At 44.8% G+C, this 26,318-nt stretch overlaps 1 protein-coding gene across 3 annotated transcripts; it reads right to left on the bottom strand.

The window, feature by feature from the left end:
• Nucleotides 1–2,381: 2,381 nt before the first annotated feature.
• On the bottom strand, nucleotides 2,382–18,625 carry UHRF1 (ubiquitin like with PHD and ring finger domains 1). Of its 3 annotated transcripts, XM_069790286.1 has the most exons (18): nucleotides 18,499–18,625; nucleotides 17,974–18,149; nucleotides 15,853–16,015; nucleotides 12,687–12,950; nucleotides 11,865–12,037; nucleotides 11,214–11,429; nucleotides 10,228–10,334; nucleotides 9,859–10,045; nucleotides 9,017–9,140; nucleotides 8,822–8,929; nucleotides 7,933–8,037; nucleotides 6,959–7,065; nucleotides 6,041–6,203; nucleotides 5,799–5,936; nucleotides 5,288–5,399; nucleotides 5,010–5,167; nucleotides 4,570–4,668; nucleotides 2,382–3,875 (listed from the first exon to the last, which is right to left on the bottom strand). In XM_069790286.1, the coding sequence occupies exons 3-18, from the start codon at nucleotides 16,003–16,005 to the stop codon at nucleotides 3,729–3,731; spliced, it is 2,361 nt and encodes a 786-aa protein (XP_069646387.1). In that variant the 5' UTR covers nucleotides 16,006–16,015; nucleotides 17,974–18,149; nucleotides 18,499–18,625; the 3' UTR covers nucleotides 2,382–3,728. The 3 variants fall into 3 exon arrangements, with proteins under 3 accessions (XP_069646387.1, XP_069646386.1, XP_069646385.1); XM_069790285.1 differs by lacking the exons at nucleotides 17,974–18,149; nucleotides 18,499–18,625 and adding an exon at nucleotides 17,168–17,273; XM_069790284.1 differs by lacking the exons at nucleotides 17,974–18,149; nucleotides 18,499–18,625 and adding an exon at nucleotides 16,114–16,155.
• Nucleotides 18,626–26,318: the final 7,693 nt, after the last annotated feature.

The following is a 26,318-nucleotide window of genomic DNA, read 5'->3' as shown; positions in this document are numbered from 1 at the left end:
GCGGGCTTCGATAGGCGGTGCGGGCTGCCCGTCAGCGCCTCACGGCTCTGCGCTCCGGCGGGGGCGCGGGGCGGTGAGTACGTGAGGAGCCGCACAGCAGCGCGAAGAGGCGGGGGGGGGGCTGCGGCCGCCCTGCGCCAATGGGGCGGGAAGGGACCGCCCCCCCCCCCCCTTGCGGCCTGTGGCGGCCTCATGGCGGCCGGGCAGGTGGGCGAGGGGTCCGGCGAGGCCGGAGGAGGCTCGTCGTTAACGTTCCCCTGCTCCCCCAGCCCATCCCCTCCCCGCCAGGGCTGGTCCCCAGGGCCATGGCGTCGCAGGGTGAGGGGTTTACCCTGAGGTAGACCCACACAGGCCCGAGCTGCAGCTTGCCCGCGGTTATGGTCGTCAGGGCTGCTGCCAGTCAGGCTGCCCCTGAGGAAAGCCTGGAGTGGGGTTAGCACAAAGGTGTTAAAAATGGCCCACGGTACGTTTCACGGCAAGGTAGTCCCATCGGCATCAATGGCCGGCAAAGCTGCGTGTGGTAAACTTGGGGTTTTCTCCACAAGCTCCTCGCAGAGGGCAGAGCTCAGAGCCCAGCCCCACACCTCCCCTCATGCTTGAAAGGGGGGAGCAGCCCCAGAGGGACCCAAGGAACCACAGCACCCGATAAGTGAGGGGAACATAAAAATATGAGATCAGGCGTTAGCTGTACCACGCTCTAGCGCTCACAGTATTTGGATGGTAGTTTTATGTTCCTTGTAGACCCCAGTACCTGGAGGTTCTTAAAAAAGTTAACCATCAGCTACTGGCAGTGCACGGAATCCTCCTCTTCCCACCAGTTCATTTTTTAAGCCTACGCTTCCTTCCAGTTTCCCCCACAGAAGATAGAGCAGTACCACGCTACTACAGCAAACAAATTTCGGACAGAGTGTGGGGGACATGCTCCTGCCAGGGGACCTGACTTGGCTGCAGTTTCCCCCTTCTCCTGCCAAGGCAGCAGGGATGCCACAAGTGTGGTGAGTACCTGTACCCGTGTCTCCAGCAGTCACCATCACCACACAACAGATAACGCTTTCCAAAGCGGCTGCAGTTAGAGGACCATGGAAGCCTGCCAGGACAAAGAACGATCAGGAGCATTTTTTAATTTATGCTCAATTAAACTGTGCAGACCATAGATTCTGTACACTTGCTGGGAAGCGAGATGGGAATTCCCAAAATAGAAGAAAGATCCTTGCGTTTTTGTTTTGGGGTTTTTTGTTGGTTTTTTTTTTTTTTTACAACATTGTTATTCTTGCTTCCCGATTCCTTATCCACAAAACACTTGTTTTACCAAATCGCATATTGGATATTTACTCCAGAATTTTACCACATCAATGTACACAAGTATGTACAGGAAACGAAGCATCATCCTATTAATAATCTCTACCATTAAAACAAACAATCCCTTCATATCCAAAGCCACACACCAGCTCACTTTATAGCACGGTAATTTTCCTAGCAGAGCTTTATGTTGAGATCTGTAAGCCCCAAATTATAAAGTGTCTAATTTGCAGAGAAATTCTAATTCATCCTAAATAAACACTAAAACTCTGAACAGTACACTGAAACCTATGTAGGAAAACAAAGTTTGTTTTCCAAAGTCCAAACAACAACAAAACCAATATACTAAGGAAGTTGTGGCAATAGGTTCTTTCAGTTTAAATACACAACTCTTCCTCAATCCCACCCACTCGCCCGAAATTCTTCTCATCACAATATAGAGTGAGAAGTGGAAGGACATTTTCAATGAAATTTAAATACCTGAATTTGAAAGTGTTTAATGTTAACACTACCCTTAAAATAAACTTAAAGAGGGCAGATCATGCAACTGCTGCTTAATTTCACGGCTTTTTTTCCCCAACATCTTAAATGCCTGTATGTTTTCTTCATTTACTTCATCTGCATTTGTTTATGAAAACCTGTGTTTTAATTTATTTCTCTGGTTTGCTAAGTTAATGCTCACACAGCTTGCTATAAACACCTCCAATATGATAAATGACATGGCTCTTCTAACAATTTGGGGTTTATTCATTAAATGTGCAGACAATTCCAGTAGCCAGTCGCTATTTGGATTTTAGTACCGTGGAAATCTAACATAAGTTATGCCCCAAAAAGAGAGAGATTTTTGGGAATCTTCGGGTTTTTTTAATTTAACATAACATATGCCTTTCACTAGGGCCTAGAAGCAAATATTTTGAAGACAAGAATATCAAATTAGTATTTTCCCCATTTCTTTGTAGTGAAAAATAGGCTTTAGAAAATAAAAGGCTTAGCATAATGGAACATAAATATGAATTCCTGCACAACAATTAGGTGTGGAAACCTGCTTCAGATAAAAATAATTAAAGGAAAACAGTCAACACTTTCATCTGAAAAGATATTTATTTTGAGAACTTCAACTTGCACATTGTACAAAAAAATTGACAAATTCAGCAAAAAAAACTATAAAATGTTTTTTTTTCCTTCCCTAACATATTAACATTATAATTTTAAAAAGGGTAAGAGTTAAGAAAACCAAAAATAGGCACATTTGTTCCAGTCTGTCTGCAGTAAAGTGTGATTAAAAACATCCCTGTCTTGTTGAGGTATTAAACTGCAAACTTTGGTAATGTTAGAAAAAGACAACCCATTCACAAAAGTAAGCCTTCTTGGTGTCATGTACAATAAACAAAATGTTTCATAAAAAGAGTCAGAGTTGGTTATTCTCCACTTCCAGGTAGAAATGCAGTGAAACAAAGAAAAAAAAAAAAAAAAGTCATGTTACCATAATACACCTACCATTAGGAGGAAACCTGAAAGTTTGCAAATCCATGCTAGTCATGTATAGCTACAGTGTTATATTTTACCCAAAGAATAAAATCCGGTTGGCAAGTTTAAACAATTCAGTGCTTATGAAAAATATATATATATGGTGATTCAGAGCCCAGTCTTTCAGAAAAGGACAAAAGGCACTTAAGAATGGCTTTAGTATATTCCACAATGGCATTTCTGGATAGAAGACAGCACCTGGCTGAACAAATAGTTCCCTAGTAAGAAAGAAGTCCAACTGAGGTAGTACTTCATATTGCTCCAACTACTTGGCTATACACAAGCAGCTTTTTTTTTTTTTTTTTTTGATATACAAAATTAGCAGGAAATGGCTTTTGACAGGTTTGTCAAATGTATAAAAACCAGTTCTTTAAAAAAATAGCAAATACCCACTTGTGGTAAAGAGATCATTAGCCAGGAACCATCTTGTACAAAATGCTGCCAAGGTGATGCAGGAGTCTACCTTTATGGCCAAATCCCCAAACATTGAAGATTGTTCTAGCAACCAAGCCATTTTTTGGAATAATAAAAAAAAAATAATCAAAAATAATAAAAAAAGAGGGGGCACAGGGGGCACTCTGAGAACTTTAATAATCATTAGCAGCCTTACCGGAAGCACTTTGTAAGTCCATTAAAAGAAAATAATTCTGTGCTGATGAATGGCAGTTGGGGGGGGGGGGGGGGCAGAAAAAATGCGAAGTTCAACACTTAGAACAAAAACAAAACCCACGAACATACAAAAGGATACTCCTTGAAGTTTATAGTTTTTTTAAAAACAAGGAAGACTTTAAACTTTTTAGGGGTCTGGGAGAACACAGACTACTTTTTTCTTTTTTAAATTAAGCCCATTGAAAACCCATTAATAAGTTTGAACAAAAGAAAATTAGAAGTGCTTTACAGAATCACCGTCCATTGCCATATCCAGGAAAGAGCTGAGTTAGAATGGTCTGCAATGTTTCATTCACTTGCATGGTGTAATTTTTGCCAAGATCGTAGCGGCAGGCTGGACAACTGTACACATCGGCTTTGAAGGATCTATCCAAACAGTCCTGGTGAAGGACAAAAAAAATAACTGGTTAAGAAAGAGAGATATGCAGTTTAGCTTATTCTGCAAGGCCCCCACTGGAGAGAATGAGATGCCTTTTATATCCTAGTTCACCCAGGTATTGACAAGAGCTGGGAAAGGCTGAGAGCAATGCAAGGCTGGCAGTTGGAAAGAAAACTTCCTTCATTACGTGCAATAGCACATGGACTTCAACAGAGCACATTAGTCATGGACGGAGTATTTAGGTATATGGTAGAGCTAGTTCATTCAATTACATTTCTAAAGATCAAGAATTCCCCTGCAGCTGTTAAAGACTGTTGCAGCTTCTGCAAAAACACTTTACATCATTCTTTAAAAAAATAACTCGGAAGCCCATACATTCTGTAACACTGTCAAATCTATCAGTGTCACCTAGCAGTATTACTGAGCCCGCAGAGAAGCTCTCATTATCTTTTAAAGGAATCGGATAGTAGCGATACAACAGTGGAACTTTCTTTAAAGCACAGACTTTATTACGCCAGAGAACTTTCATCAAATCACGAAGTTTTAAAATATAAACTTGCCTCATGCCAAAAGACTAACTACTGGCAAAAAAGCCAAACAAACCACCCCCCCAGCCACCCCCACCACCTCTCTCTCACCACTAAACAAGTCAGCTCAAGGCTTGGCTCAAGAGGAGAGTTGTATCGATTACTCACCTTGCACACGTTGTGTTGGCATACAGTTGTGACTGGCCGAAACACAACCTCCTGACAGCAAATACACAAGAAGGCCTCTTCAACTTTATTTAGAAATTTCTGTAAAGAGAACATTTGAATCAACTTATTGCTACTACCCTCTGAAAGATACAGCCAGAAAAAAACAAACAACCCACCCCACACTAAACACAATGGATTACTTTAGACATAGAACATTTTTTCTATGAAGTTCAACAAGGAAAAAATAGTCACATTAACAAGTTCTTATCCTACTTACTGACCTCAAATACAGTACTTTAAATTTATGCTGTGGATGTCCACACTAAAAAGAAAATGCTATAGGTCTGAGACTGTTTCTTTATGCAGCCAAGAGGTCTGTATCTCGGAATAGTTCACTAATTAATTGTCACTTTATTTGTGGAAAGAAAAGCATGATATACCGGTCCATCTTTGAGAGCTTCTAGTACTTCATTCCACAGTTTTTCATTGGCTTCATCACTTTTTATAAGAGATTTTTGCTGAGATGTCAGCTTGTATGGCTCAACTTTAGTTTTCTTTGGAGTCCCTGTAGGAGAGGTGATGAGTTTTTCCTCCCCACCTGAAAGAAAACACAATGACTTTTTAAACAAACAAACAAAAAGCAACCAGAAAAGAGTAACTAGGTAAAACGCACAAAAACCTACAAGGCTTTCTATATCCACTTGCCTACTCCACAAACCTGCTGATTTCCTTTTCCTCTTTCCTTTCCCCGGGGTATCAAACTCATCATCTCCATTATTTTCTTTTTCCTTATCTTTGTTTGCAACAGCTTCCAAATACCCTTCAGGATACTACAGGAAAACACAAAACAAAAAGCATCCAATGCAAACACGCCAGCTCATAGACTTACAGGCTATTATAGGTCAGAAGAATGACCTCTGGAGGACTGCTCCAGGGAGGGGTTCTCTATTTTAAGCAATAGATCCCCACTCTTGCAAAATGCTTATTCAGACTATAGAAATTCTGTGCAAGAAAGTGAGTTTTGTCTATTTAGCCTCCTGATGTAAAAAGGAAACAACCAACCCACGCGACTGAAAGCACTTGTGTCCCCATTGGCCTAAGGAGGATTCTCTTGATTCTTAATGCAAGGCGAAGCAGATCATCCTCAGTAAGAACATATAATAGAAAAATTCCTGCTATCCATTGAGTTCATTGTCCAGGGGAACCATGATGATGTTCCAAAAGCATACCTGCATTGTTAGACCAAGCTTTTTCATCCTGTCCTTTCCTTCTTTGGTCCAAGGAGCAGGTTCTTCATCATCCCTCCTAAGTAAGTAACGCCACACTAAAAATCCAGATTTCCCTGTCTCAGGCCAGTATTTCACAACCTAAAAAAGTCAGATGCAAGTCCATCATACACTATAAAAAAAACCTCAGCCATTAAGCAAATTATCTTTCCCTAATCCAGCAGGCAAATTCAAATCCTTCTTACCTTATATATTCCATCGTATCTGTTCCCTTCTACAGGAGCATATTTACTATGTTTGCCTCCTTTTACATTCCTCACCACTCGGACTGGCTTTCCAGCTCTCCAGTCCTTGGCTTCAGCTCCATTTTTGTCATTGATGGGGGCACTGCAGTTCAGAGCCAGAGCTCTGTAAGAGAAAGTCCAATCAACTTAGTGTATCTACCAGGCCGAACTCTTCAGAATCAGGGGGAGGATAAAGCAAAGCAAAGCTTGAATGGTAAACCAGCTACTAAGAAGTAATAAATTTAACTATACTATTTTACTCAGAGGAACACATTGACAGAGTTGAGTACAATACTAAGAGTAGTAGAGTACTGACATTGTGCTGAAAAGGATGTAGCCAGGCTTTTGTTTGTTTGTTTTAAATAGTAAGACTTTCAAGTATCTTGTATAACACTAAGAACTCTGGGAGATGGTAATTAAGCCTCCTGACTGGAGACCACATTTTAAACACACTGATTTTTCATTACATTATTCATTAATCTAATTGCACAGACTATCTCCTTCACTCAAGTCCACGCTTATTTGTAAGAGTAACAGCTCAGAATTACAAATTATCTGGTCTCACAAGGTAACCAGTGGCTACAAAGGTCTTCAGGAGAGAGTACGAAAATTTCTGCACTAATTTACTACTCTGTTCCTTAAGTTTCAGTCAGTATTAAATGTAAGACTAACACCATCTACAATTCAGTCTCATTTATAGTGCACTGTAAGAAGCATTGCCATTGTGCAACTAATCTGCAGCCTACAACACAGTTGAAACCTAATTTTGACAGTTTTTCCACTTCGCCAGTTTCTTTTGATACAAACCAGACAAACAATTTTTCAGGTTGACAGATTGCCAGCTACTAAGGTTAGGAACAGAGCGCAAACATCGCTGACCTGTTCATGTTGGTGAGTTTTTGATCACAAGACTGTTCCGCTGTGCGTTTGTTTCCAGAAAGATCACGCCCTCCACTCCCTGTATATGTGAAGGAATTTCCATGATCCTGAAACGTATATGGATGGTTTCGACACATTCACAAAAATAATTCAATAAAAGCAGAAGAGTCTTTTAATCAAGTAGCTTTAATACAGTATTCTCAAAAAAAGGAAAGATGCTTTCTCCATTTAAGCTCCCAGACTCAGTCTATGGTCCTCCCTTATACTGCCAAGAGAGGAGTCAGGGTGACAACTGTTGTCTCGTCACACACCCTAACAGTGCACACCACTCGCACAGGATCTGCTTGGAAGTGCAGGGGCACATAGGAGAGAAGGGTAAAGTAACTTGTGCCTCAGTACTTACGCTGTTACACAACCTTGCAGTCAGAATTAAGACTTAGAACGGCTACTGAGATTTGTGGCTAGCTGTTTTACGTTAAGTTGTAACAGGCATTTGGAGTAAGAGGGTGCAGACTAGTAATGCACCAGTGATCTGCAATAAGAATGAGCAGTAGAGCCTGGTACAGCCTAGTAAAGGTTAGGTTTGGCTAGCAGAACCAAATGGTATATTCAGATGTAGGACTTCTGTCCCTAGTTTTGTTCTGAACACTTCCCTGACACATGAAGATCTGGCAGCATATACCATGAGACTCTGTTCAAACTGTGGATGCAATGGAGACCCTGAAAAGGCAACTAAGGACTCTTGGATTAAAAGCTGACACATGGATATTAAACTTAATTTAGATGATCCTGTTTCTCAGGTTGGCACATATTACTGGATTGTAGTTTTCCTTGGCCTAGGTTTCTTCTCAAAAACAAAATTATCAAGATGGGGAAACATCTGATATAGAGTGTAAAAAGTAACTAAGGCCAAGTCTTTGTTTTAACTGCAAGGTAGATTGGTTCTCAGGCATAAATAATCAAGATTCACTTACTATGTCATCTTCATAGCCTCCCGCCAGAACCAAGGAATAGGCGCCATCATTACTTCTGCCATGTATACCTGCTACATGGGGCCTGTGAACACCAGATTCGCTCACCTGAAAAAAGAAAAAGTTTGCTAGGCAACTGCTGTCAACAGGCTACAAACGACTTATCTGTTGGTCTTGGAACTAAATTAACTAATAGTACTATTTCAGATTTCTTTTGCATATATTACAGGGTGAAACTGTGTTCTCACCACTACCCTCCAAAAAGGTCCAGGTAGAGGAAAGAAAAATGCTGTTAAAAAATAAGCTGTTGAATATTTCAGTAAATCGAACACACAGATATTTTTTGTTATGTGAATTTAGAAGTTTGGATCTTTCTCACTGAGAAAAAGCTCCATTAATTCAAGAATTATATAGACATTAAAATTAAATGTTTGTATAAGGGGATTGGTTTTGAAAGACTTGCAATAGCAACCTTCACCTAATACTTGAGAACAAGATCTGGATAGGGCAGTGCTTTTTCTTCCCTAACTCTGTAACAGGATGAGAAAACTTTCTGTTTAATATTTCTATACATATTTGAGAGAGATCTTTACCAGGACAACAAGCGGGAGATACTACACATATCCAGGACAAATTACTAGAGACAAATATGTTTGGGTTGGGGTTTTTGAGTTACCAAAAAAAGCACTAAAGAAAAAAAACACTTGAAATGCCTGGACAATGCAGCATTAGTTATGGAACACTTGATTTAGACAAAGCCAGAATTCTTTCCTTTCTGCACTTACATATCCAGCAACGTACACTCCAAGATTAACTGTTTCAGGTTTCTCATAAGAGCTGGATCATTCCCATTTTTCCCTACAGTGGCTCAGGCCAGGATTCAGCTTCATACCTGAACTCTGAACTTCCACATGGTGCCAACTGGAATCCCAGGAATCGGTCCATAGTGGTTCGAGGGGACAATGGTACATTCCTTTGTGCGACCAACACATGCCATGCCCTGTTTCAAAGAGCAAGACCAATCAGCCAAGAATTACAAGGAAATAACACACACTATTCTTCAAAATAGAACAGCTTTTGAACTGACCTTGCCCCAGTCTCTCCGCGAGGATGAATTAGCAGATGCCATCTTTTGTTTCTTTTTACTTTCTTTTAATTTCTCTCCTGCTAAAACCACCTCACTTGCATCATTTCGACACTCGGGGCAATACCTAAAGTCACCAGTCAGTGAAAATTAACTAGTAGCAAAGCCTTGAATTAAAAGAGAATTTCCTCAAAACATACTGAGTTATAATGTTACAATTTCCCCATGTGAAACTAGGCAGGACACTGAAACAACTCTCCATGTTGGAATTAGACCTGTGTGAGCTAGTGTTCTTGCACAGTCTTCTAAGCTGTGGCAGATGTGTCAGGAAATTAGCTGTATCATAAAAGTCATTGTATAAAATGCTGAAACAGGACACAAGGAATAAAACGGTATATCTCACTATCTACATGTACATAGATAGATATATTCCACTATCTATATATCTCCCTATATATCTATCACCATATATATTTCATATATAAAACAGTATATGTCACCAGCCTAATATGGTGACAGGGCCTGCGGACTACCCATAAGTGACACAAAATCCATTATACAAGTTAAGCTTCCTGGCATCAGGTTTGCATTTGGTTTATAGGTAGCTCCACTTCTCTTTGAATAGGCATATATATCCCCAAACTCGGAAGACAAGTTTGAAAGCCACTGGTTTAAAACATACCAAAGCTATGAAGTCCTACAAAAAAACGAAAGCCACACAAACATGTCTTCACCTCGTACAGTCACAATATTGCCACCTAAGGGCAGCATGAAGCCCTAGACCTCACTTTCTGCTCCTAATTAGATGGTAATTGTGATACCACACACACATACTTAGAACTTACCAATCCTCATCATCTGGTATACTACTAAGGGGAGGGTTGAGGCAGTAGATGTGGAAAGCCATATCACACTCATCACACATTAGCTGTTTATCTGGATCTTGTTTACCTCCACAGATATGGCAAGCACAAATTCTGCAGGTCTTGTTCGGGTTATCCTTACAAGCTTTACACACAGGTCCATTTTGTCCTGTTAGCAAAAAGAAACCAGAGTCTGCTTCAGACTCCAGTAAGTGCCCAGATACACTGGAAATGGTCAAAGGAGTCACAACAAGTGTCTTGGAACTCTTAGACCTTTGATCCTCACAAAGACAATTAGCAGAATATCACAAGGTAAGACTGAGAAATGCAAGAACTAGGCAACAGACTCACGTTTTAATGGACTGGCACTAATTGGACAAGCACTGCCTGGTTCTTCAATTTTATAAATTTCATCCACCAATGTAATTCTGCAGTCATTCAAGGAATCACCAGCATCCCTATAAGGACAAGTTGATAAAAAGCCAGAAAGATCAGACTTTGAAAGTATCGTACAGCATTAATTCACAGCTGTGCATGTACATCGGTAATGCAGACTGGTCTGGTATTAGTCCTGTATCACAAGAAACCTGTTCCAGCATCACAGTGGCATGACAGCATCACCACGAATCAAATCTTTTTCACGCAATTAAAGTGTACCCCCTCTTGTCTCAATGAGAATCCAGGCACTTGTAGCATTCCAGTTATCATTAGTGACTGCTGTCCCCCCAAATATATTTCAGACTAACTCTTCTCACATTTTATAGTTAAAAAGTCAAAATCAGTGTGGTGAGAGGAAAAAAGAGGAATATTCTGGCAACCATGTGAAACTTATCTGAAACTTCTAAACAAATATATACTTTTTTTTTTTCCTGAAGTTGAGAGTCCCTTATATGTAGGCCTGTTTTCTGCTTCAGGACTGAACTGGAGTAATTTTTCATCATCTTTATAAAGTGATGCTTCAGTCTACATTATCATATCTAGCATAAAATATTACACTGAAGTTTTTGTAAAACCATTATGGATAGTTAACATAGTAAACAGTTCTTTGCCTCTTAGCAAATACGGGGGCTTCGCATCCTCCCAGCATTATGTGAATCCACAGATCAGCATGCCCTGTGATTCCTTGAAGTGTCCAATTCCTCCAGTGGAAGTTAATCAAAAGTGCAGTACAACGACGTCAATCACCCAAAAAGGACAGTCCAGCTTCTCATCCCTCCCCAGCACTTCTGTTGCACCATTTTTGTTGCATCAGTTTTTTCAGTGGAGTCGCTCAGACCTCATGAAAGTTTAAGAAGAATTGGGGAATTCAATTTATTTCACATTATGAATTTGCTTACCCAAGTATTATCTTTGCATTTATCTCCTTGATCATTTTCGTTTCCCTTTTTTGCAGAATCTCCGCATCGTACCAAAAACCTCTCTCTTTTGGTTCATCGGGGTTATAGTTGACCATTACCACCTGTCCTACTTCTAGCTGGTGCCACTTCAAAATAGTCCGTGCACGAGCCCTTACATCATTCGAACTCAATTCTACAACTCCATTCTCTGGATAACTTGAAGTAGAAGGGAAGCACACAAGGACAGAGAAGAAAAGTCAGATTCAACATCATAGTTTTTATAAGTGATAGATTTTATCCAGACAGGTTGATTCAAGAACCAATACCGTGCAACGTACAAGAATACCATCAAGAATAAAATCTCCTTCTCCCACACAGACACAGCCAGAATCGGGCAGTTTAACTTTGCTGCTATTGTATCCCATTTAAAACTTGGATAACAGCATTTCATATTTCTAAAAACATGATTCCAACCCCCTGGAATTCCAGTTGGAATTCTGACTGTAAAACAAACTTACAGTTAACAGGGCTCAATAACATCATTACCGTGTCAGCCCAGTTCTGTTTTACCTTGTGGATCTCCACAATAAAATTTCCCATCAACATCATGATCCAAATGACTTTACTAGCCAAGAAGGTAACAAAACTCACTCTTCATATTTCACGTGATATATTACATCTTCTTCAGGAACGGCTGTCGGCTGATCAGGATCTGTGCAACTGTCAGCTGTTTCATTTCTAGGTTTTTTTCTGGTTACATTTACGACCTGGGCTTCAAACCATGCTCCCATATTCATATCTCGAGCATCGACCAAGTCATTGATCTACACAAAACAAAGTATACAGCTCACCAGAATGGATTTTCAAATTAAGCATTAATTTCCAAGTCTACTTGAAGATTTAACCATCTCAAGAACTTCACCATTATCAAGATATCAATGTGTACAGACAGCTTTCTTATCTAGTACAAACCATTGTTAGTTCGTCTCTAACAGACTTTTAAAACTGTCTTGCTCATAGTCTGGCAAAGACATCACCAGATCTGTAATAAAATCCATTGAAACAGACAAGTAAAATGATTCTGAACAGCTGGTTGAGATTTTCTTTTGTTCATTTGAGAAAGTTTCAACTTTGACAAATGCAGTGACTCCAAGCAAAAATATTGGGAAATTTTTTTAAACCAAAACAGGCGCTCTGAATGCCTTTTATTTTTGTTAATCAATTAACGTATTGTAGTTTTAGTTAAAAGGATAAAATGAAAAATAAAATATTTTGACCTACAACATGTTGCATTTAATTGGTTTGTGGGTTAGTTGGTATTTTTTTGTTTATTGTTGGAGGGTTTAAGAAAAAGAGAAAAAAAAATACCCACACAATTGAGGCATGAAAGATTTTCAGAAATTCTCTACTACAGGGAAACAATTCCCCTCCCAAAGTGCAGTTTTAAGTAATCTTAGCTTTTTAATGACTCACCTTATAGAGGCCAAATCCCGGGTCAGTCCAGTCAGCCTGTGCCGCTGTGCTCGGCTGTCCCTCCAGTTCCATGGCACCTTCTCCATTGTGAGAGCTTTTGTCAGATTCGCTTTGGCCTGAGCCGCAGCCAGAGTCTGTGTCGGAGAGTTCGGAATCCTTTTCCTTACTAACAGCAGGAAGCACTGCTGGGCTTTGTCTGACCAAGAGTTGAACAATATCGTTCAGTCCAACGCTGTAATCGAAAAGGGAGTGACCATCTTCCATCTACAGGGAAAGCATCAAAATAATCTGGTCATTTCATTCAACCGAGGTTTGCCAATTCAAAACCACCCATCATGCTGTAATTGTCTCTATGTGCCAAGACAGACCACATTGCTTGAAAACCATTAAGGATCAAGGGACTTGGCAGTTCTTCAGCACCACAGTTACTTATAGACTGTTATTCTTGCTATTTAAAATGTTCTTTTTTCAACGGACTCTACAAGCTAGAAAAACAAGACTTCCATACCGCGGTAGACTCGCTACCCAGATTAAGCCACAGTGTTCTAGGAGATCTGAAACGGTTTGCAGTACATTCCCTAGAAATATCAATTCTGGGACGAAGGACTTAAAGAACTACAGATCCCCTACATTCCTATCAGGATTTAAAGATAATTCCACGTTACCTACAAACTCAAAAGGAAAGTCTTTCTTCCTTAATTCAGACACATCCCTTAACACAAACATTAACGCAGACTGGTCTTTATATTTTAAGTGTGTATGTTCCAGATTATTGTTACAACACCACTCCGTTAAATGTGACATTAAGTAGAAGCCAAAGAGTTAATCACCCACTTTTCTCTGGGCAAGCACACAATTTTTCCACTGAAAGTATAATCAAAAAAGATTCAATTCAACTTGAAACTACCCAATCACTTTTTAGCGTAGCCAGGCATGTCCTAATTTCACACCATCTCTAATTTTAAGAGTTTATTTTGCAAGTCTGGCATCGTATGTAGTCAAATCAAGATCCTACCCCTGCAAAAACTAAGTACAGAGGACTAAATAGGTCTCTCAGTTACCCTTCAAGAACTCTGAGGAGCACTACCATTTTAGAGTTAAAATGTAATACTGGAGACCACAGCGCAGTTTAGAAGTTTAGACAAGCTTCACCACATATTTAAGGTCTGACTAAGAAATTATACAGGAAATGATCATCCCCTTCCAGCCCAAACCACCAGAAAAAGCAATCCCCAGAGCTTTGTTCTCTATCGGGGGGGAAACAGAGCAAAACCACAAAAATTTACACTTCACAGGAATCACCATGATAATTCAATTCTGATTTATGGCATAAAATGGCTATGAAACAATCCCTGGAAATCTGACTGTACAGGAAGTGATCTGGACTTTTTCTGGCTTAGAGATGAAAACTCATGGAGATACACAAGAACAAACCAGAAATCGGTTGCTTCTTCTTAACAAAGAGACAATATCACAAATATGGTATCATTATCAACGGTAGTTATCACCAAGGAACACAAGTGACAACAAGTGCAAACAGAAAAGGAAAAATGGAGAACATGAACAGGACATGAACCCTCAGGAGTTCAAAGGACAGTCTGAAAGAAGCACCAGCATCTGAAGACGTACCTCTAACAAAGGAGGCTAGTTTTTTTAATTAACACATATTTTTCTAACATAATTTTAAAATTTTAACTAATACAAACTTGAACATTTCTGATGATTCAAAAAGCTAGACAAAGCACAAATGAGCGCAGCAGGGGAACGATGACGAAGAGAGGTTAGATCACACTGGATAAATGTTTCTGTTTAAAACCACACCTAAACTAAGAACTACTGGAATTACACAGAGAGGAATTATTTTTGTAAGGCAAGTGCATTCTTACTGAAAAAAAGGTACCACTTCTACTGAAAATCTGTTTAACCTTAGTTATCTACAGATTTCAGTGTAAGTCTGACAATTGACATGTACCCTGGACTAATCCTCCCTTATCACTTTATCTACAACCACAAATGGGCAGTTACTGCACTCGAATCTACACTAACGCAACAGAAAGGAGGTGACACAAGCCCTTCAGAGATGCCACATATTCCTACAAGACTCGGTTTTTACTACTACTGGTACCCGAGCTTGTTAGATTAAAGCTGGTCCAGATGTATTTCCATATCCTACAGTCACACCTGCTAGTTGTAACGTACAGCGAGCTCTAGTCATCCTAAAATGGAGGGAAAGGTGGAAAAAAAGCGACTAGAAGAAATTGGCTAACAGCATCCATCTCACAGTATTCCAACTACAGTCTAAAGCAGCCCACTACTTCTGATATTAATTTCTTTGAAGAACCAACCACTGGTTCAGAAGTTTCTTTAGCATGATGATTTAGCAGTGCAGTACTATGCAGGATATGGAAAATGTATTTGAAAACAGTTTCAGTTGTCTTTTACTGCTATTTTAGATACGTTATTAACTCGTGTGGAAGAAAATAGTTGTACAACTCCGATTGTAAACATGCTGTCCAGAACATAATATACTACTGAGCCACTCAAGATTCTACAGCAAGTTCTGTAACTAAAGAGATTTTGATAAAAGAGCAGAAGAACTTAAAAATCACGAGCCGCTATCCCAATTTACAGAAGAAAATGGGAAACGGGACCTTCACGGCTTTCAGAGCGGTAAAACTTTCAAGAGTCAAAAACTTCAAGGACTTTAAGACCAGAACGCCCCTGGTAATATCTGTTATTTTCAGTGACTTCGCAAAGGCGGCGTCAAGACAGAAAAGCGACACACTAGACGAAAAAATAGTAAGGGAAAAAAACAAAACAAAACAAAACCTTTGCAACTCAACAACAAAAAAAAACCCCACAACACTATCTTGCTGACTCCTCTCCTTGCAGACCCGCCGCCCGAGCAGCGCAGAAGGGAGCCCGGGTATCACTAGATGGCAGCAAAACACCCCCTTTTCACGCAATTAAAAAAAAATAATAATTTAAAACGTCCCTCCCCAGCTGGCGGGGGACAGGGTTAGAGGGGGGGCGGGCGGGGGGGGGGGGGGGCGCAGCCGCCTCAGCGGCTGCGCCCCCCCCCGCCCGCCCGCCCCCGCCGCTGAGGGGCTGGGGCTGTCAAACGTGTGTCCGTGTCCCCGTCCCCCCCCCACCGCCGCGTCGGTACCTGCTTGCCCCGGTAGAAGAGACGTTGCCGGTGAGGCTCGACACCGAAAACCTCGTGTATCCGTAAGCGCAGCCCCTCCACCTTGGTAAGTTTAGAGAGCGAATCCACGCGGTGGGTCTCCTTCCCGTCCATGGTGCGCACCTGGATCCACATGGCGCCGGTCCTGTATCCCCCCGGGAAGAGAACGAACGAGCGTTTAAACGAAGGTACCCGAGGAATCCGGTCCGCCGGGTACCGTATCAATGAGACCGCTCAACCTACCGCGCCGTCCCGGCCCCGCCGCCCGGCCCGCCAGCCAGCCGGCCGGCCCGCCCTCCATCCCCCCGCCCTTCACCTCCACCCACCCCCTCCGCGCTATTGGTCCACAACCCGGCCGGTTCCGACATCGATTGGTTAGCGGAGGCTTAATCCCGCCCCTTCCACGCTCAGCCTAACGGCTTTGGTTGCACCCGTGCCTCCCTGCCGCCTCGCGGGCGGGCGGCGCGCGCCAACTGTATCTCGCGCCACAATTGAAACGCTCCCTCCGCTCTCGCGGGGGACTCCCCCCCTCGCCCTCCGCGGCCGAAATCTCGCGCGATCATGCAAATGAGAGGGGGGGAGAGGGAGTTCTTAAAGGGGCCGTCACCAGCCGGCCGCCCCCACCCTCCCACCGCGGCCCGGTGGGAGCTCCCCGCGGGGCGGGGGGGGGGGGAGAGACACGGGGGAGCGGGGCTGCCCATCGCGCCGCGGGGAGCACCGGCGGCCGCAGCCCCACAACCCGCACACTCACCCAGAGGCGGGGGGGGAAATCGCTTTCTTTCCGACCGCGGAAAAAAAACGGCGGGGGGGGGGGGGGGTGTCAACGCCTCCCGCCGTCCCCGGACCCGGCCCAGGCGCCGTCAGCATCAGCCCCCGAAAGCCAAGCGGGGCGATGCCGAGCCGTACCCCTCACCGCCACCGCCGGTCACCGCCCCTCCCGGTCACACTTCCCCCTCCCGCGGTCCCCTTTCGGGGGGGCGGGGGGCCGGTCCCGCTGCCACAGCCCCCGAGCGACGCGCATCCCGCAAACCGGCACCGGAGCGCTGACCCCCCCCCCCCGGGGAGACCCGCCCCGAGTCGGGGCGGGGAGGGGGGGAGAAGCAGCGGACCCGCGCACCGCGCCCCGGCAGCTGTCACCGGCTGGGGCGCCGCTCCCCGCAACACCGCCGGCACGGAGACGGCGGGGAAAAAAACCTCCCCCTCCCCGCCACCATCCCCCCCTTTCCGGTGATCACCGGCCGCTCCCCGTCCCGCGGCGGGATGGGTCGAGGGGGGGGGGCGGCCCGGCGGGACTCACCGGCGTGGCGGTGCTGGAGGCCGGTGCCGCGCTACGCCCCGCGGCCGCCGCCCGCGCTCTCCCCGGGCTTTGGAGTTTGGCGCGGAAAAGCCCCGTGCGCGGCGGGCGCCCGCCCATTGGCCGCCGCTGGCGGGAACGAGCGGGCGGGGCGGGGCCGCTGCCACCTCCCGGGAGCGCCGCGCCGCGGGAGCGGGGGCGAGGGGGGGGGGAGGTTGGGGGGGGGGGGTAAGGAACGACCGACAGACGGGGGACCGGACACCCACCGGAACCGGCGCTCCACCGGGGATCCCCGGCGAGAAGCCCCGACCCGCCGCCCCCCGCCCGCTCTGCCGCCGGGAAAGCCCCTCGCTCTCCGGGGCCGAGGCCACGGTGCCGGTTATTGTTCTAAAAACCGGGTCCCGGAGAGCCCTGCAAACAGCCTGCGGGACAGGAGACCCGAACGGTTCTCCCTCTGACAGCCGCCGTCCCAATGCAGCCCCTCGGCCGAGGGGTCCTGTCCCCCCCAGGGAGCTCCAGGCCCTGTCGCCTGTCCGAATAATGCGAATAATCTGAATAATCCGCAAGAGGCCTCTAACTCCCGGGGCCGTTAGCTCCCGGTTGTTTCTGGGGCTTGTGTATGGGCCCGCTCGTGCAAACGTGGCCTGGGTGACACGGCAGGGCCGTGCGCGTGGCTGCGTGAGCCAACAAAAAGGGCTGGTCCGGAAGGATGTCTTTCCCCAAAACTACACACGCTATGAGGAAATTAAAAACTATAAAGTTTGCTAAAGACGGCCATCGGATGGAGTAAACTGTAAACAGGGGATTACCGAGAGGTTTCTGAGAAAAGTCAGCTTCCAAGAAGTAGAAAAGCACGAAAATCGGTGGTTGAGGCGGGGAGAGACCTCGGTGTGGGAGAGCGGGAATGGCGGCGCGTTCGGTGCTGCCAGAATAGCTCCACCAACACTGCAACTTGCCGAGGCCCTGCAGAGCCGCCGTCCTGCGTCTACGGACAAAAGAGAACACGAGGCGCACTGAAGATAAATGCAAAACAGTATTTCCCGTGTTATACCCCCCTGCACCCACAGAGCTAACCTCTCACATTAAAAAATACAAAATCAGAGGGATGTAGCACCCTCCCAACCCCCCCTGATTTGCAGACTGCTGTAGAGAATGCATACAGCACACAGAAGCCTCCTAAGCAGCGTGCACGTCTTCCTTATTCCCCTCCTTTCTTAGGATCTGTTGGGGATCCCACAGTTAAGCCACAGATCACCAGTTGAAAGTCACTGGCCTAGATTAGGTTAGTACCAAAGGTTAGGCATGTGTCAATGCACAAAAGCCTTGAATCTGACCTGCGACCTGCAGCAGTCAGGCTTCATTTCCTCCAGATCCTAAGGCTTTGCCTTGCCAGAAAGTCATTTTTTCCCCTTGTAGATGCACTAGAGTCTTAACCTTGACCTACACAGCAGCAAGCCCTTCCCACAGCCTGAGCGGGTTCTCAGATGTTACAGACCTGGCAGGGAGCAAGAGGAAAGGCTGAGTGTTGGAAAAAACATCTTCACCCTTATAAGGACAGGTCGCACGTCTAAAGCATCTCGGCGTTGGATCTCCTAGCCTAAAGTTCAAAGTAGTGTTGCTTACCAGCGTACCTGGTTCCATATTCTGTCACCCACATCAGTCCCACTTCCAGAGGTGTGGAAAACCCACATCCCTCATGACTTCCAGATGCAGGACAGTTTAATGACAGACTTCTACTACCCTCTTTAGATGTTTTTTCAGCATCACTTACATCTCTACAGAAGTGCCGTAAGAAGGTCAAAAAAGGCCACTTTAAGATACGGACCTGACCCTTCTTGCCTTGAGTACCCTGTGTCCCATTAAGCTGATGTACAAGGATTGTATATTTGAACAGTTAGCTATTCATGTCACGCACACTAAGATGCTAAAATATGTTTCTGACAGCACCTTATTGCCTTGCATTTGACCCTACCATATGCCCCATGTCTATTTAAGAACTATACCTACACGTATCCAAGTACATAATACACATACATTCTTTTACCCTCGGCAGTCCCATCACGGCGCAGGGAACACAGTCTTACTGTAAGACATGGACTGTTCAAGGAAAAGGCTCTGGCCAGTTGCTGCATATGACTAGTAGCACCCCTAGAACTATCGGAGTCAGAAAACAAGAAGCCCACTTTCTAGAGAAACTTTTACTCATTCAGTGAATCCACATACTGCAAAAACTGGGCTGCATCCTACACACTGCTCAGTTGCGTCTACAAATCACTTGAAATAAGGCTCAATTCTAGGTCATTCTAGTAGTGGAACATTGATTTCATTGAAGGTTAAATTATATATGCTCTCCTTTTAAGGTCCTCTTTCCTATTAAAACAGGAACATTGTCAGAGTAACTTATAGAGAACTTGGTGTTAGTGAGATAAAGCCCTGGGAGCTTCGGGTTTCCACGGAATGTCGGAAAAAAAGATCATGACTTGGTTATATTGCAGTTATCTAAGAGGCTGATGAGTTTTAGTTTCCTCCCTTTCAGATTGTTTTAGGCATTTCTTTTCTTTGGAGTTACAATTCTGATTGAAAACACTGTTCTGCCATCTGGTAAATGCCCCATGCTGTGAAGAAACAATATCTCGGTTCTCCTGCCAGCAGGGATATCCAGTTCAGTTTATGAAAACTTAAAGCATTGTTGAATTAATTTGCAAAAAGATGCAGTTAGCAAGACAAAATTCTAACAGTCTCCCAGCCCATGGAAATATTGTTCAAAGTGAAGTTTTGGCACAATGTTTCAGGAGAAACACAAGACCAGGCATGTACATAAGAACTACCAGCTGATAAACATCATTAAAACAAGTCTTGGATGAAAAACTGGTATCTGGTCTTATCAATTCCAAGGGGAATCCTTGGAACAGATACTCTATCCTTGGGTAGGCAGCACAGTCTCCCCGTTACAGTTACTATGATTCAAAGTCCAGCCCTTACAATGCCTTTACAGCACTTTCTGGGAAAAATAGCAGGGGGGCTGGTCCCATAAAACCACAAGAAGCATCACAAGAGGTACAAACACCCTAAATGTTCAAAGGACTCATGGTAGCAGCAAGTTGCTTAGCTTGCAGAAGGCCGGCTGGGTTCAGGAATGTGCACCTTTGACTTCTCCTTCAGCTAACCTCCCTGGCTTCCCTCCACACTCACCAGCTGAAGAGGCCACATCTGCTTTGTCCGAAGGACTTGCTGTGGTTCTGAAATCATCCCAGCTATAGAGAAGATGCCGCTATAGAGAAGCTATAGAGAAGCAGCTATATGCAGCCATAGAGAAGATCCCTTGCAAATCATGAAGAACATGCACAAGATCAGGTAAGGGAAACAGACTATTCTACCTGACACAGGTGGAAAAAATGCCGAGAACTGGCCCTTTGCCCCAGCTAGCTATTTAATGGCCTCCCATCACTAATAGTTGAATGTCCTCATGAAAAATCATTGTTTGATGTTCAACTAAATAAATTCTGTCTTTCACCTTTTCTAAGAGAAATAGTTTGGTTTTCATGGAGCTTGGAAATCAATGCTCAGATGTGGAAACCACTGCAGGAAAACATGGGACCTAAAGCAAAACTATTTGAGCTGGGGACACACAGAGTTCTCATGTTCTCATCTAGAGCCTTAACTTTCTACTACTCAACATCCACAAACTTCCACTACTTTGCTGAACCTTCTTATTCTTAGTGTTTAAGTGACACCGTAAGTAAATTCTGCCATCTCTGTCCCAGGGTTTGCACTATGTTTTTCTTCTAGCACATGATGCATTGTATGGCTTAACCCCCTGAGCCGTAGGAAGTGCTCTGAGAGCCAGTACTCCCTGAACCAGGATGGCTGGTCACAGAAAATCAAGATAGCTAGAACATACTGCTTTTAACCATTTTTTTCTGGCCTTCCTCACAGGCGCTAATATTTATGCTTTTACGTGTGCAAATACATTTTCTTTGCATAGCTGTTTGCAAGGACTAGTGATGATTCAGTCATGTCATATGCACCACAGCAAGAGACTTTCCCCTACGTTAAACAGCAGGGCCTATATGTAAGGTCAAGCAGTCTCAGTAAGCATGTTCAAGTTTCCACGTGCACTGGGATGATACAGAGTCATGGTGCACCCAGCAACAGGAACTCACCAGATTTTGTTTTCCTCTCCCTCCATGCAAGGCTCTTTGGTGATGGAAGCTGAACAAGAAGCAGTTTTTCTCTGCTGCTTCAGCAAAGAGGCTCTCTGATTCTTCAGATTTCCTTAGGGAGAAACATATTTGCCCTTGGTGAAACCATTGTCTGCACAACAGATATCAACAACAGGTTAAGCAAATACATTTAAAAGGTGCTACTTGGTTTGCACTCAGTTGTCCTGTATGAGATCTTCACCACTTCTCTCAGAAGACCAAAATGAAGAGATGATGCTGGGGTCCAGGACAAATGCTGCCCTCCTTAACGATCCTACAATTTCCAAAATAATTGGGGTAAATCTAGACAAACCCCATGGCTGGGGAGTAAGGTAAAGGGAGCCTGTGTTTCTGATTACTGGGGAAGCAAGAGTAGGGGTCTCACCAACAGCCTGAGATGGAGAGGACACACTTATCAGGCCCAGATGACATCCACCCTCTCTCATCTATCAAAAACCAACAGCATTATGTTAACCCACCCCACTTCTACCTAAAGGTATGAAGCAAGAGTGCAGCAGAAGAGGGAGAAGCAGATGGGTGTAGAAAAAACAACTTGCAGTCTGAAAACCAGCAGAAAGGTGAACTGGAAGACTGGGAGAGCAGCCAAGAACCGGTCAGGCTGTTGCCTGCAGTGAGGGCAGAGCCGGCTGGGGCTCAGGGAAGGAACCCGCCTGAGCTGCTGCCGCCCGCCCTTATGCTAGGGTAGGTAAGCTGCCGAAAGGGAAGCAGGGGCTGGGATACCCTCAAGGTGAGATGGGCCACCAGGCAGCAGGACACAGGCAAGTCCTGTTTCTGCTCATGCAGTTTGAGGGCAGCAGAGAGCTGCAGCATGCCCTGAACTAGGAAAGCGCTTTGAAGACTTGGAGAGACCAGGAGGTGTTGTTGGGAGGCAAGAGCTGGGCTGCAGCTTTTGGTACCTCTCTGGAGAACTGTTTTCAGAAGGCCATAGACTGGTGAAAGAGACTAACAGATGGGTAGCGTAGGACAGGATCCAGCAAGGATTCGTCTTCTGCCACAGCCCTGCCCCCGTCACTCTGCTCTGGATCCAGACGCCCAGCGCTGCAGGACTATCTCAAGGACACTCAACATTCCTTCAGACTGTGGCCTTGGACGAGGCTGCTGTGATGAGCACCACCAAGTGCTGTGGCTGACAGGAAGCTGGAGTGTGAGGGGGAAAGAGTGCTTTTTAAGTTGATGTGATCAGCTAAAACTATTTCTGCCACTGCTACCCCAAGGACCACTCACTCCCAGCAAGGGGAAGCAGTGGAGGACAGAGGAAGACAGGAACATTAAAAAGTCTCCAGGCAGTGGATACAGATGGGGCTGTCAGCAAACATCTTGTGGACTTTGCACAGCAATGAATGGCAAAGATCACAGGCTGACTTGTCCCCTCAGTGGGCTCCAGACAACACTGCGCTACAGCTCCTAAAAGAGGAACACCTGAGCTCAGCAGTACAGAGCTTCTCAAGCAGTTTGCTGGAAGCCCAAGGGGTTTGCTTGACTTAACTGAGGAACAGAAATCAAAGCAACACATGCCTCGCCCTTGAATCATCTTTTCTCGTGCCTGTGTCTGCCTCCGGGAAGGTGACCATGGCATCATGGCAGGCCGCTAATGGAGTAAATGCCATGGACAATCAACAAGATCATTTCCGTTGCAGTAGATGAACACTTGCAGATGGGGCACTTCAATGTCACATGTGGCCTCTGGTCCCCAGAGAGATGATGCTGAGCTGTGACGCACCTCAGAGCAGGGAAAGGAATTGCGCCCAACAGTGGGGACCCAACATAAGGGCCTGATCCTCCAAATCCTCCACATACCTGCATGTTTTCCACTTAACAGAAATCCAAACAGAACTGGGACAACTGAGAAGCCATGCAGACCCCAGGACGCAGCTGAAACAAGAGCTGTAAGCTAGCAGCAGCGCTGTAGAGGAGTGGGGTTTCCTGGCTGCCGACAGGCATGGGAGATGGGGCTTATGTCTGGGCATCACCAAAGGATTCTGCCCCATGTCTTGATGATGCAGCATTTACACAAAGGCCGCAGTTACTGACATGATGCTGCCTTTTGTGGGAAGCGCTGCCCAGTGCCATAGGGCTTGTTCACGCCAGCCAACACGACTCCCTTTCTCTTCCCCAAACATGTTTCTCTGCTTCCTCCTACGCCCTTCCCACGCCCACCAAACTTCTTAGAACTGATTTTATCTTGGCTTTAAGTATGTGGCGTTTATACAGTAACAAGAATCACAGAAATAATCATGCAAACCTTTGCTCTGAAATTGCAATCCCCACGTTTTCAGTGTTCTGGCATTGCAGGCAGGTCTACCACTCAGCAGGAGCTCCAAGCATTGGTATTTTGACCTAGTATCTAAACCTACACTTTAGATATTAAATACTGTCTTATTAATTAATTATAATTACCGATGTTATCTCACACAAACCACTTGCCACTTCTGCTCACATTTGTCTGTGCCACATGACAAGCCACACGATGGTGTATCGTGCAGATAGTGCTGTTTTACACACTTAGGTGATGAAATACAACCTGCCTCATGAGACTTTCACCATCACCACTGCAACTGACCTACTCAGACACTTCACACCCATGAACTAACTAACAATTTGCATAATTCACACTTTAGCTGAGGTAAAGCCACTGTCCATATACAGGCCAACATTCAGAAAAACACAGGACTAATTTCCTGATTCCTGGCTCCTGAAAAAAAACCCAAAACTTGTCATCAGATCATTAGAGGACAAACAAGAATGTCCATTCTTTCCCGTACACACATCACAACCTATAAATGTGACACCTGCTAATCAGCTTCAGCATTGAACACTTCAAAACTGCAATTTATCCTGTGAAGGGAATGAGCTCAAAGGAGGGACCATGCACTGTCAGGGAGTTTGTTAGATGAAAGGTTCCCAGGTCATGCTAGAATATGAAGTTTATCTCACAGAGACAAATGTTGCAAAAACTCTTCCCAGCAGTGTAAGTGGTAAAACAAGAGGCAAAAGCCACAATTTGTAGCTGGAGAAGTTCAGAGTGGACATTAGGAACTGCTTCTTCATTAGGAGCGTGATGCAATACTGGATCCAATACCCACAGAGGCTGTGTGAGATCTCCATCCCTCGGAGCTTTTTGAGACTCAGCTTGACAAAGCCCACAGCTGACCTGACCTGGCATTGCTAATACTCCTGTCTTCAGCAGCAGGTTGGACTACCTGACCTCCAGAGGTCTTTACAGCCAACGACTCCATGATAAGTCTGACTTAATTAAGGAGGGGGATTCATTCTAACCTTAAAGCTGAGAAGTGATAATTGTCTACATTTTTGTCAGCTTAACAGCACATTTTCAAAAACCATTGACAATCTCCTGCTCCCGCTGCCTTCATGGCTTACTGCGGACAATACAGAAATGAGACCCAAGGTCTCCTGCATTCACTGGCCAAAACCAAGGTGACTCAATCAGTTTAATAGCTTTAGAAGACTTCACACAATTCTTACCTGTGCCTCAGTTTCCTCCCCCACTGATGTTGAAAACAGAAAACAGGAAGCTTAATTGATGGTTTCAAACCATTTTTTGAGATCTGAAGATGAAAAGGCACAAATGGAAAAGCAAAGCGTTAACTAAAATTTTCATTATTTGTTATTGCTATTAAGAAGCCCAAACCTCCCCCAGGCAGTCTCAGAGTCCTGCGTTGCTGTGCCCTCTGCAAGTATAAAAATAAAAGGCAATCCCTATCTCAAAAATCACAGCAAACTTGAGAAGCAGCGTATTTCACCATCATGTATTTGCTGTAGCCAGGCAAAGGCTGAGAGTGGGAGAGCACGTCTTACTCCTTGAGTAGTTACAGCACCCATGCTGCAGGGTAGGAGAGATTTGCCAAGAAAATGTCATGGCTAAGTGATGTTTTCACATCACAGACACCATGTCCTGCTTCTCTGGGGCTTCTTGACAATGTCTGTGATGCCATGGAGCAGCCCAAGAGCAGGTGTTGCTGTGCTGAGCCCCACCACCCATGCATGGACTTTCCAGCTGTGCTACTGGCTGCTAACGCAGCTGCTCTTTGGAAAAAGCCAAGCACGAGCTGCCTGCTGGCACTGGCTGACCCTGCACGTGCCCACCTGGGGAACAGGTCCTCCAGCCTGGGGGACAGGGGCTGAATTCCTGCCCCAGCACCCTCTTTCCAAGCAGCTCCAGTGCTACGGTGTCATGGTTTAACCCCAGCCAGCAACTAAGCACCACGCAGCCACTCACTCACTTCCCCCCCACCCAGTGGGATGGGGGAGAGAATCGGAAGGAAAAAGGTAAAACTCGTGGGCTGAGATAAGAACAGTTTAGTAGAACAGAAAGGAAGAAACTAATAATGATAGTAATAACAATAATAAAATTACAATGATAACAAAAGGATTGGAATATACAAAACAAGTGATGCACAATGCAATTGCTCACCACTCGCTGACCGATGCCCAACTAGCTCCTGAGCAGCAATCCCCCTCCGGCCAACTCCCCCCAGTTTATGTACTGGGCATGATGCCACATGGTATGGAATATTCCTTTGGGAGTCTGGGTCAGCTGTCCTGGCTGTGTCCCCTCCCAACTTCTTGTGCCCCTCCAGCCTTCTTGCTGGCTGGGCATGAGAAGCTGAAAAATCCTTGACTTAGTATAAACATTACTTAGCAACAACCGAAAACATCACTGCGTTATCAACGTTCTTCTCATACTGAACCCAAGACACAGCACTATACCAGCTACTAGAAAGAAAATTAACTCTATCCCAGCCAAAACCAGGACATACAGCTAAACCCAGGCTGAGGACATGTTTCACATCCCCACTGTGGACGGCGGGCAAGGCCCACGCTTCAATCCGTGTCCCTAGCAGCACAGACACACCTTTGCCAGCAGGTCTTTGCTCCAGTGTTTGCAGGAATAGCTCACTCTCTGGCCAGGC

This window comes from Haliaeetus albicilla, chromosome 8 (genome assembly GCF_947461875.1).
Source record: "Haliaeetus albicilla chromosome 8, bHalAlb1.1, whole genome shotgun sequence".
Lineage (NCBI taxonomy): Eukaryota > Metazoa > Chordata > Aves > Accipitriformes > Accipitridae > Haliaeetus > Haliaeetus albicilla.
Note: the sequence above shows the minus strand (reverse complement) of the source record. Positions and strands in the feature narration are given on the sequence as shown.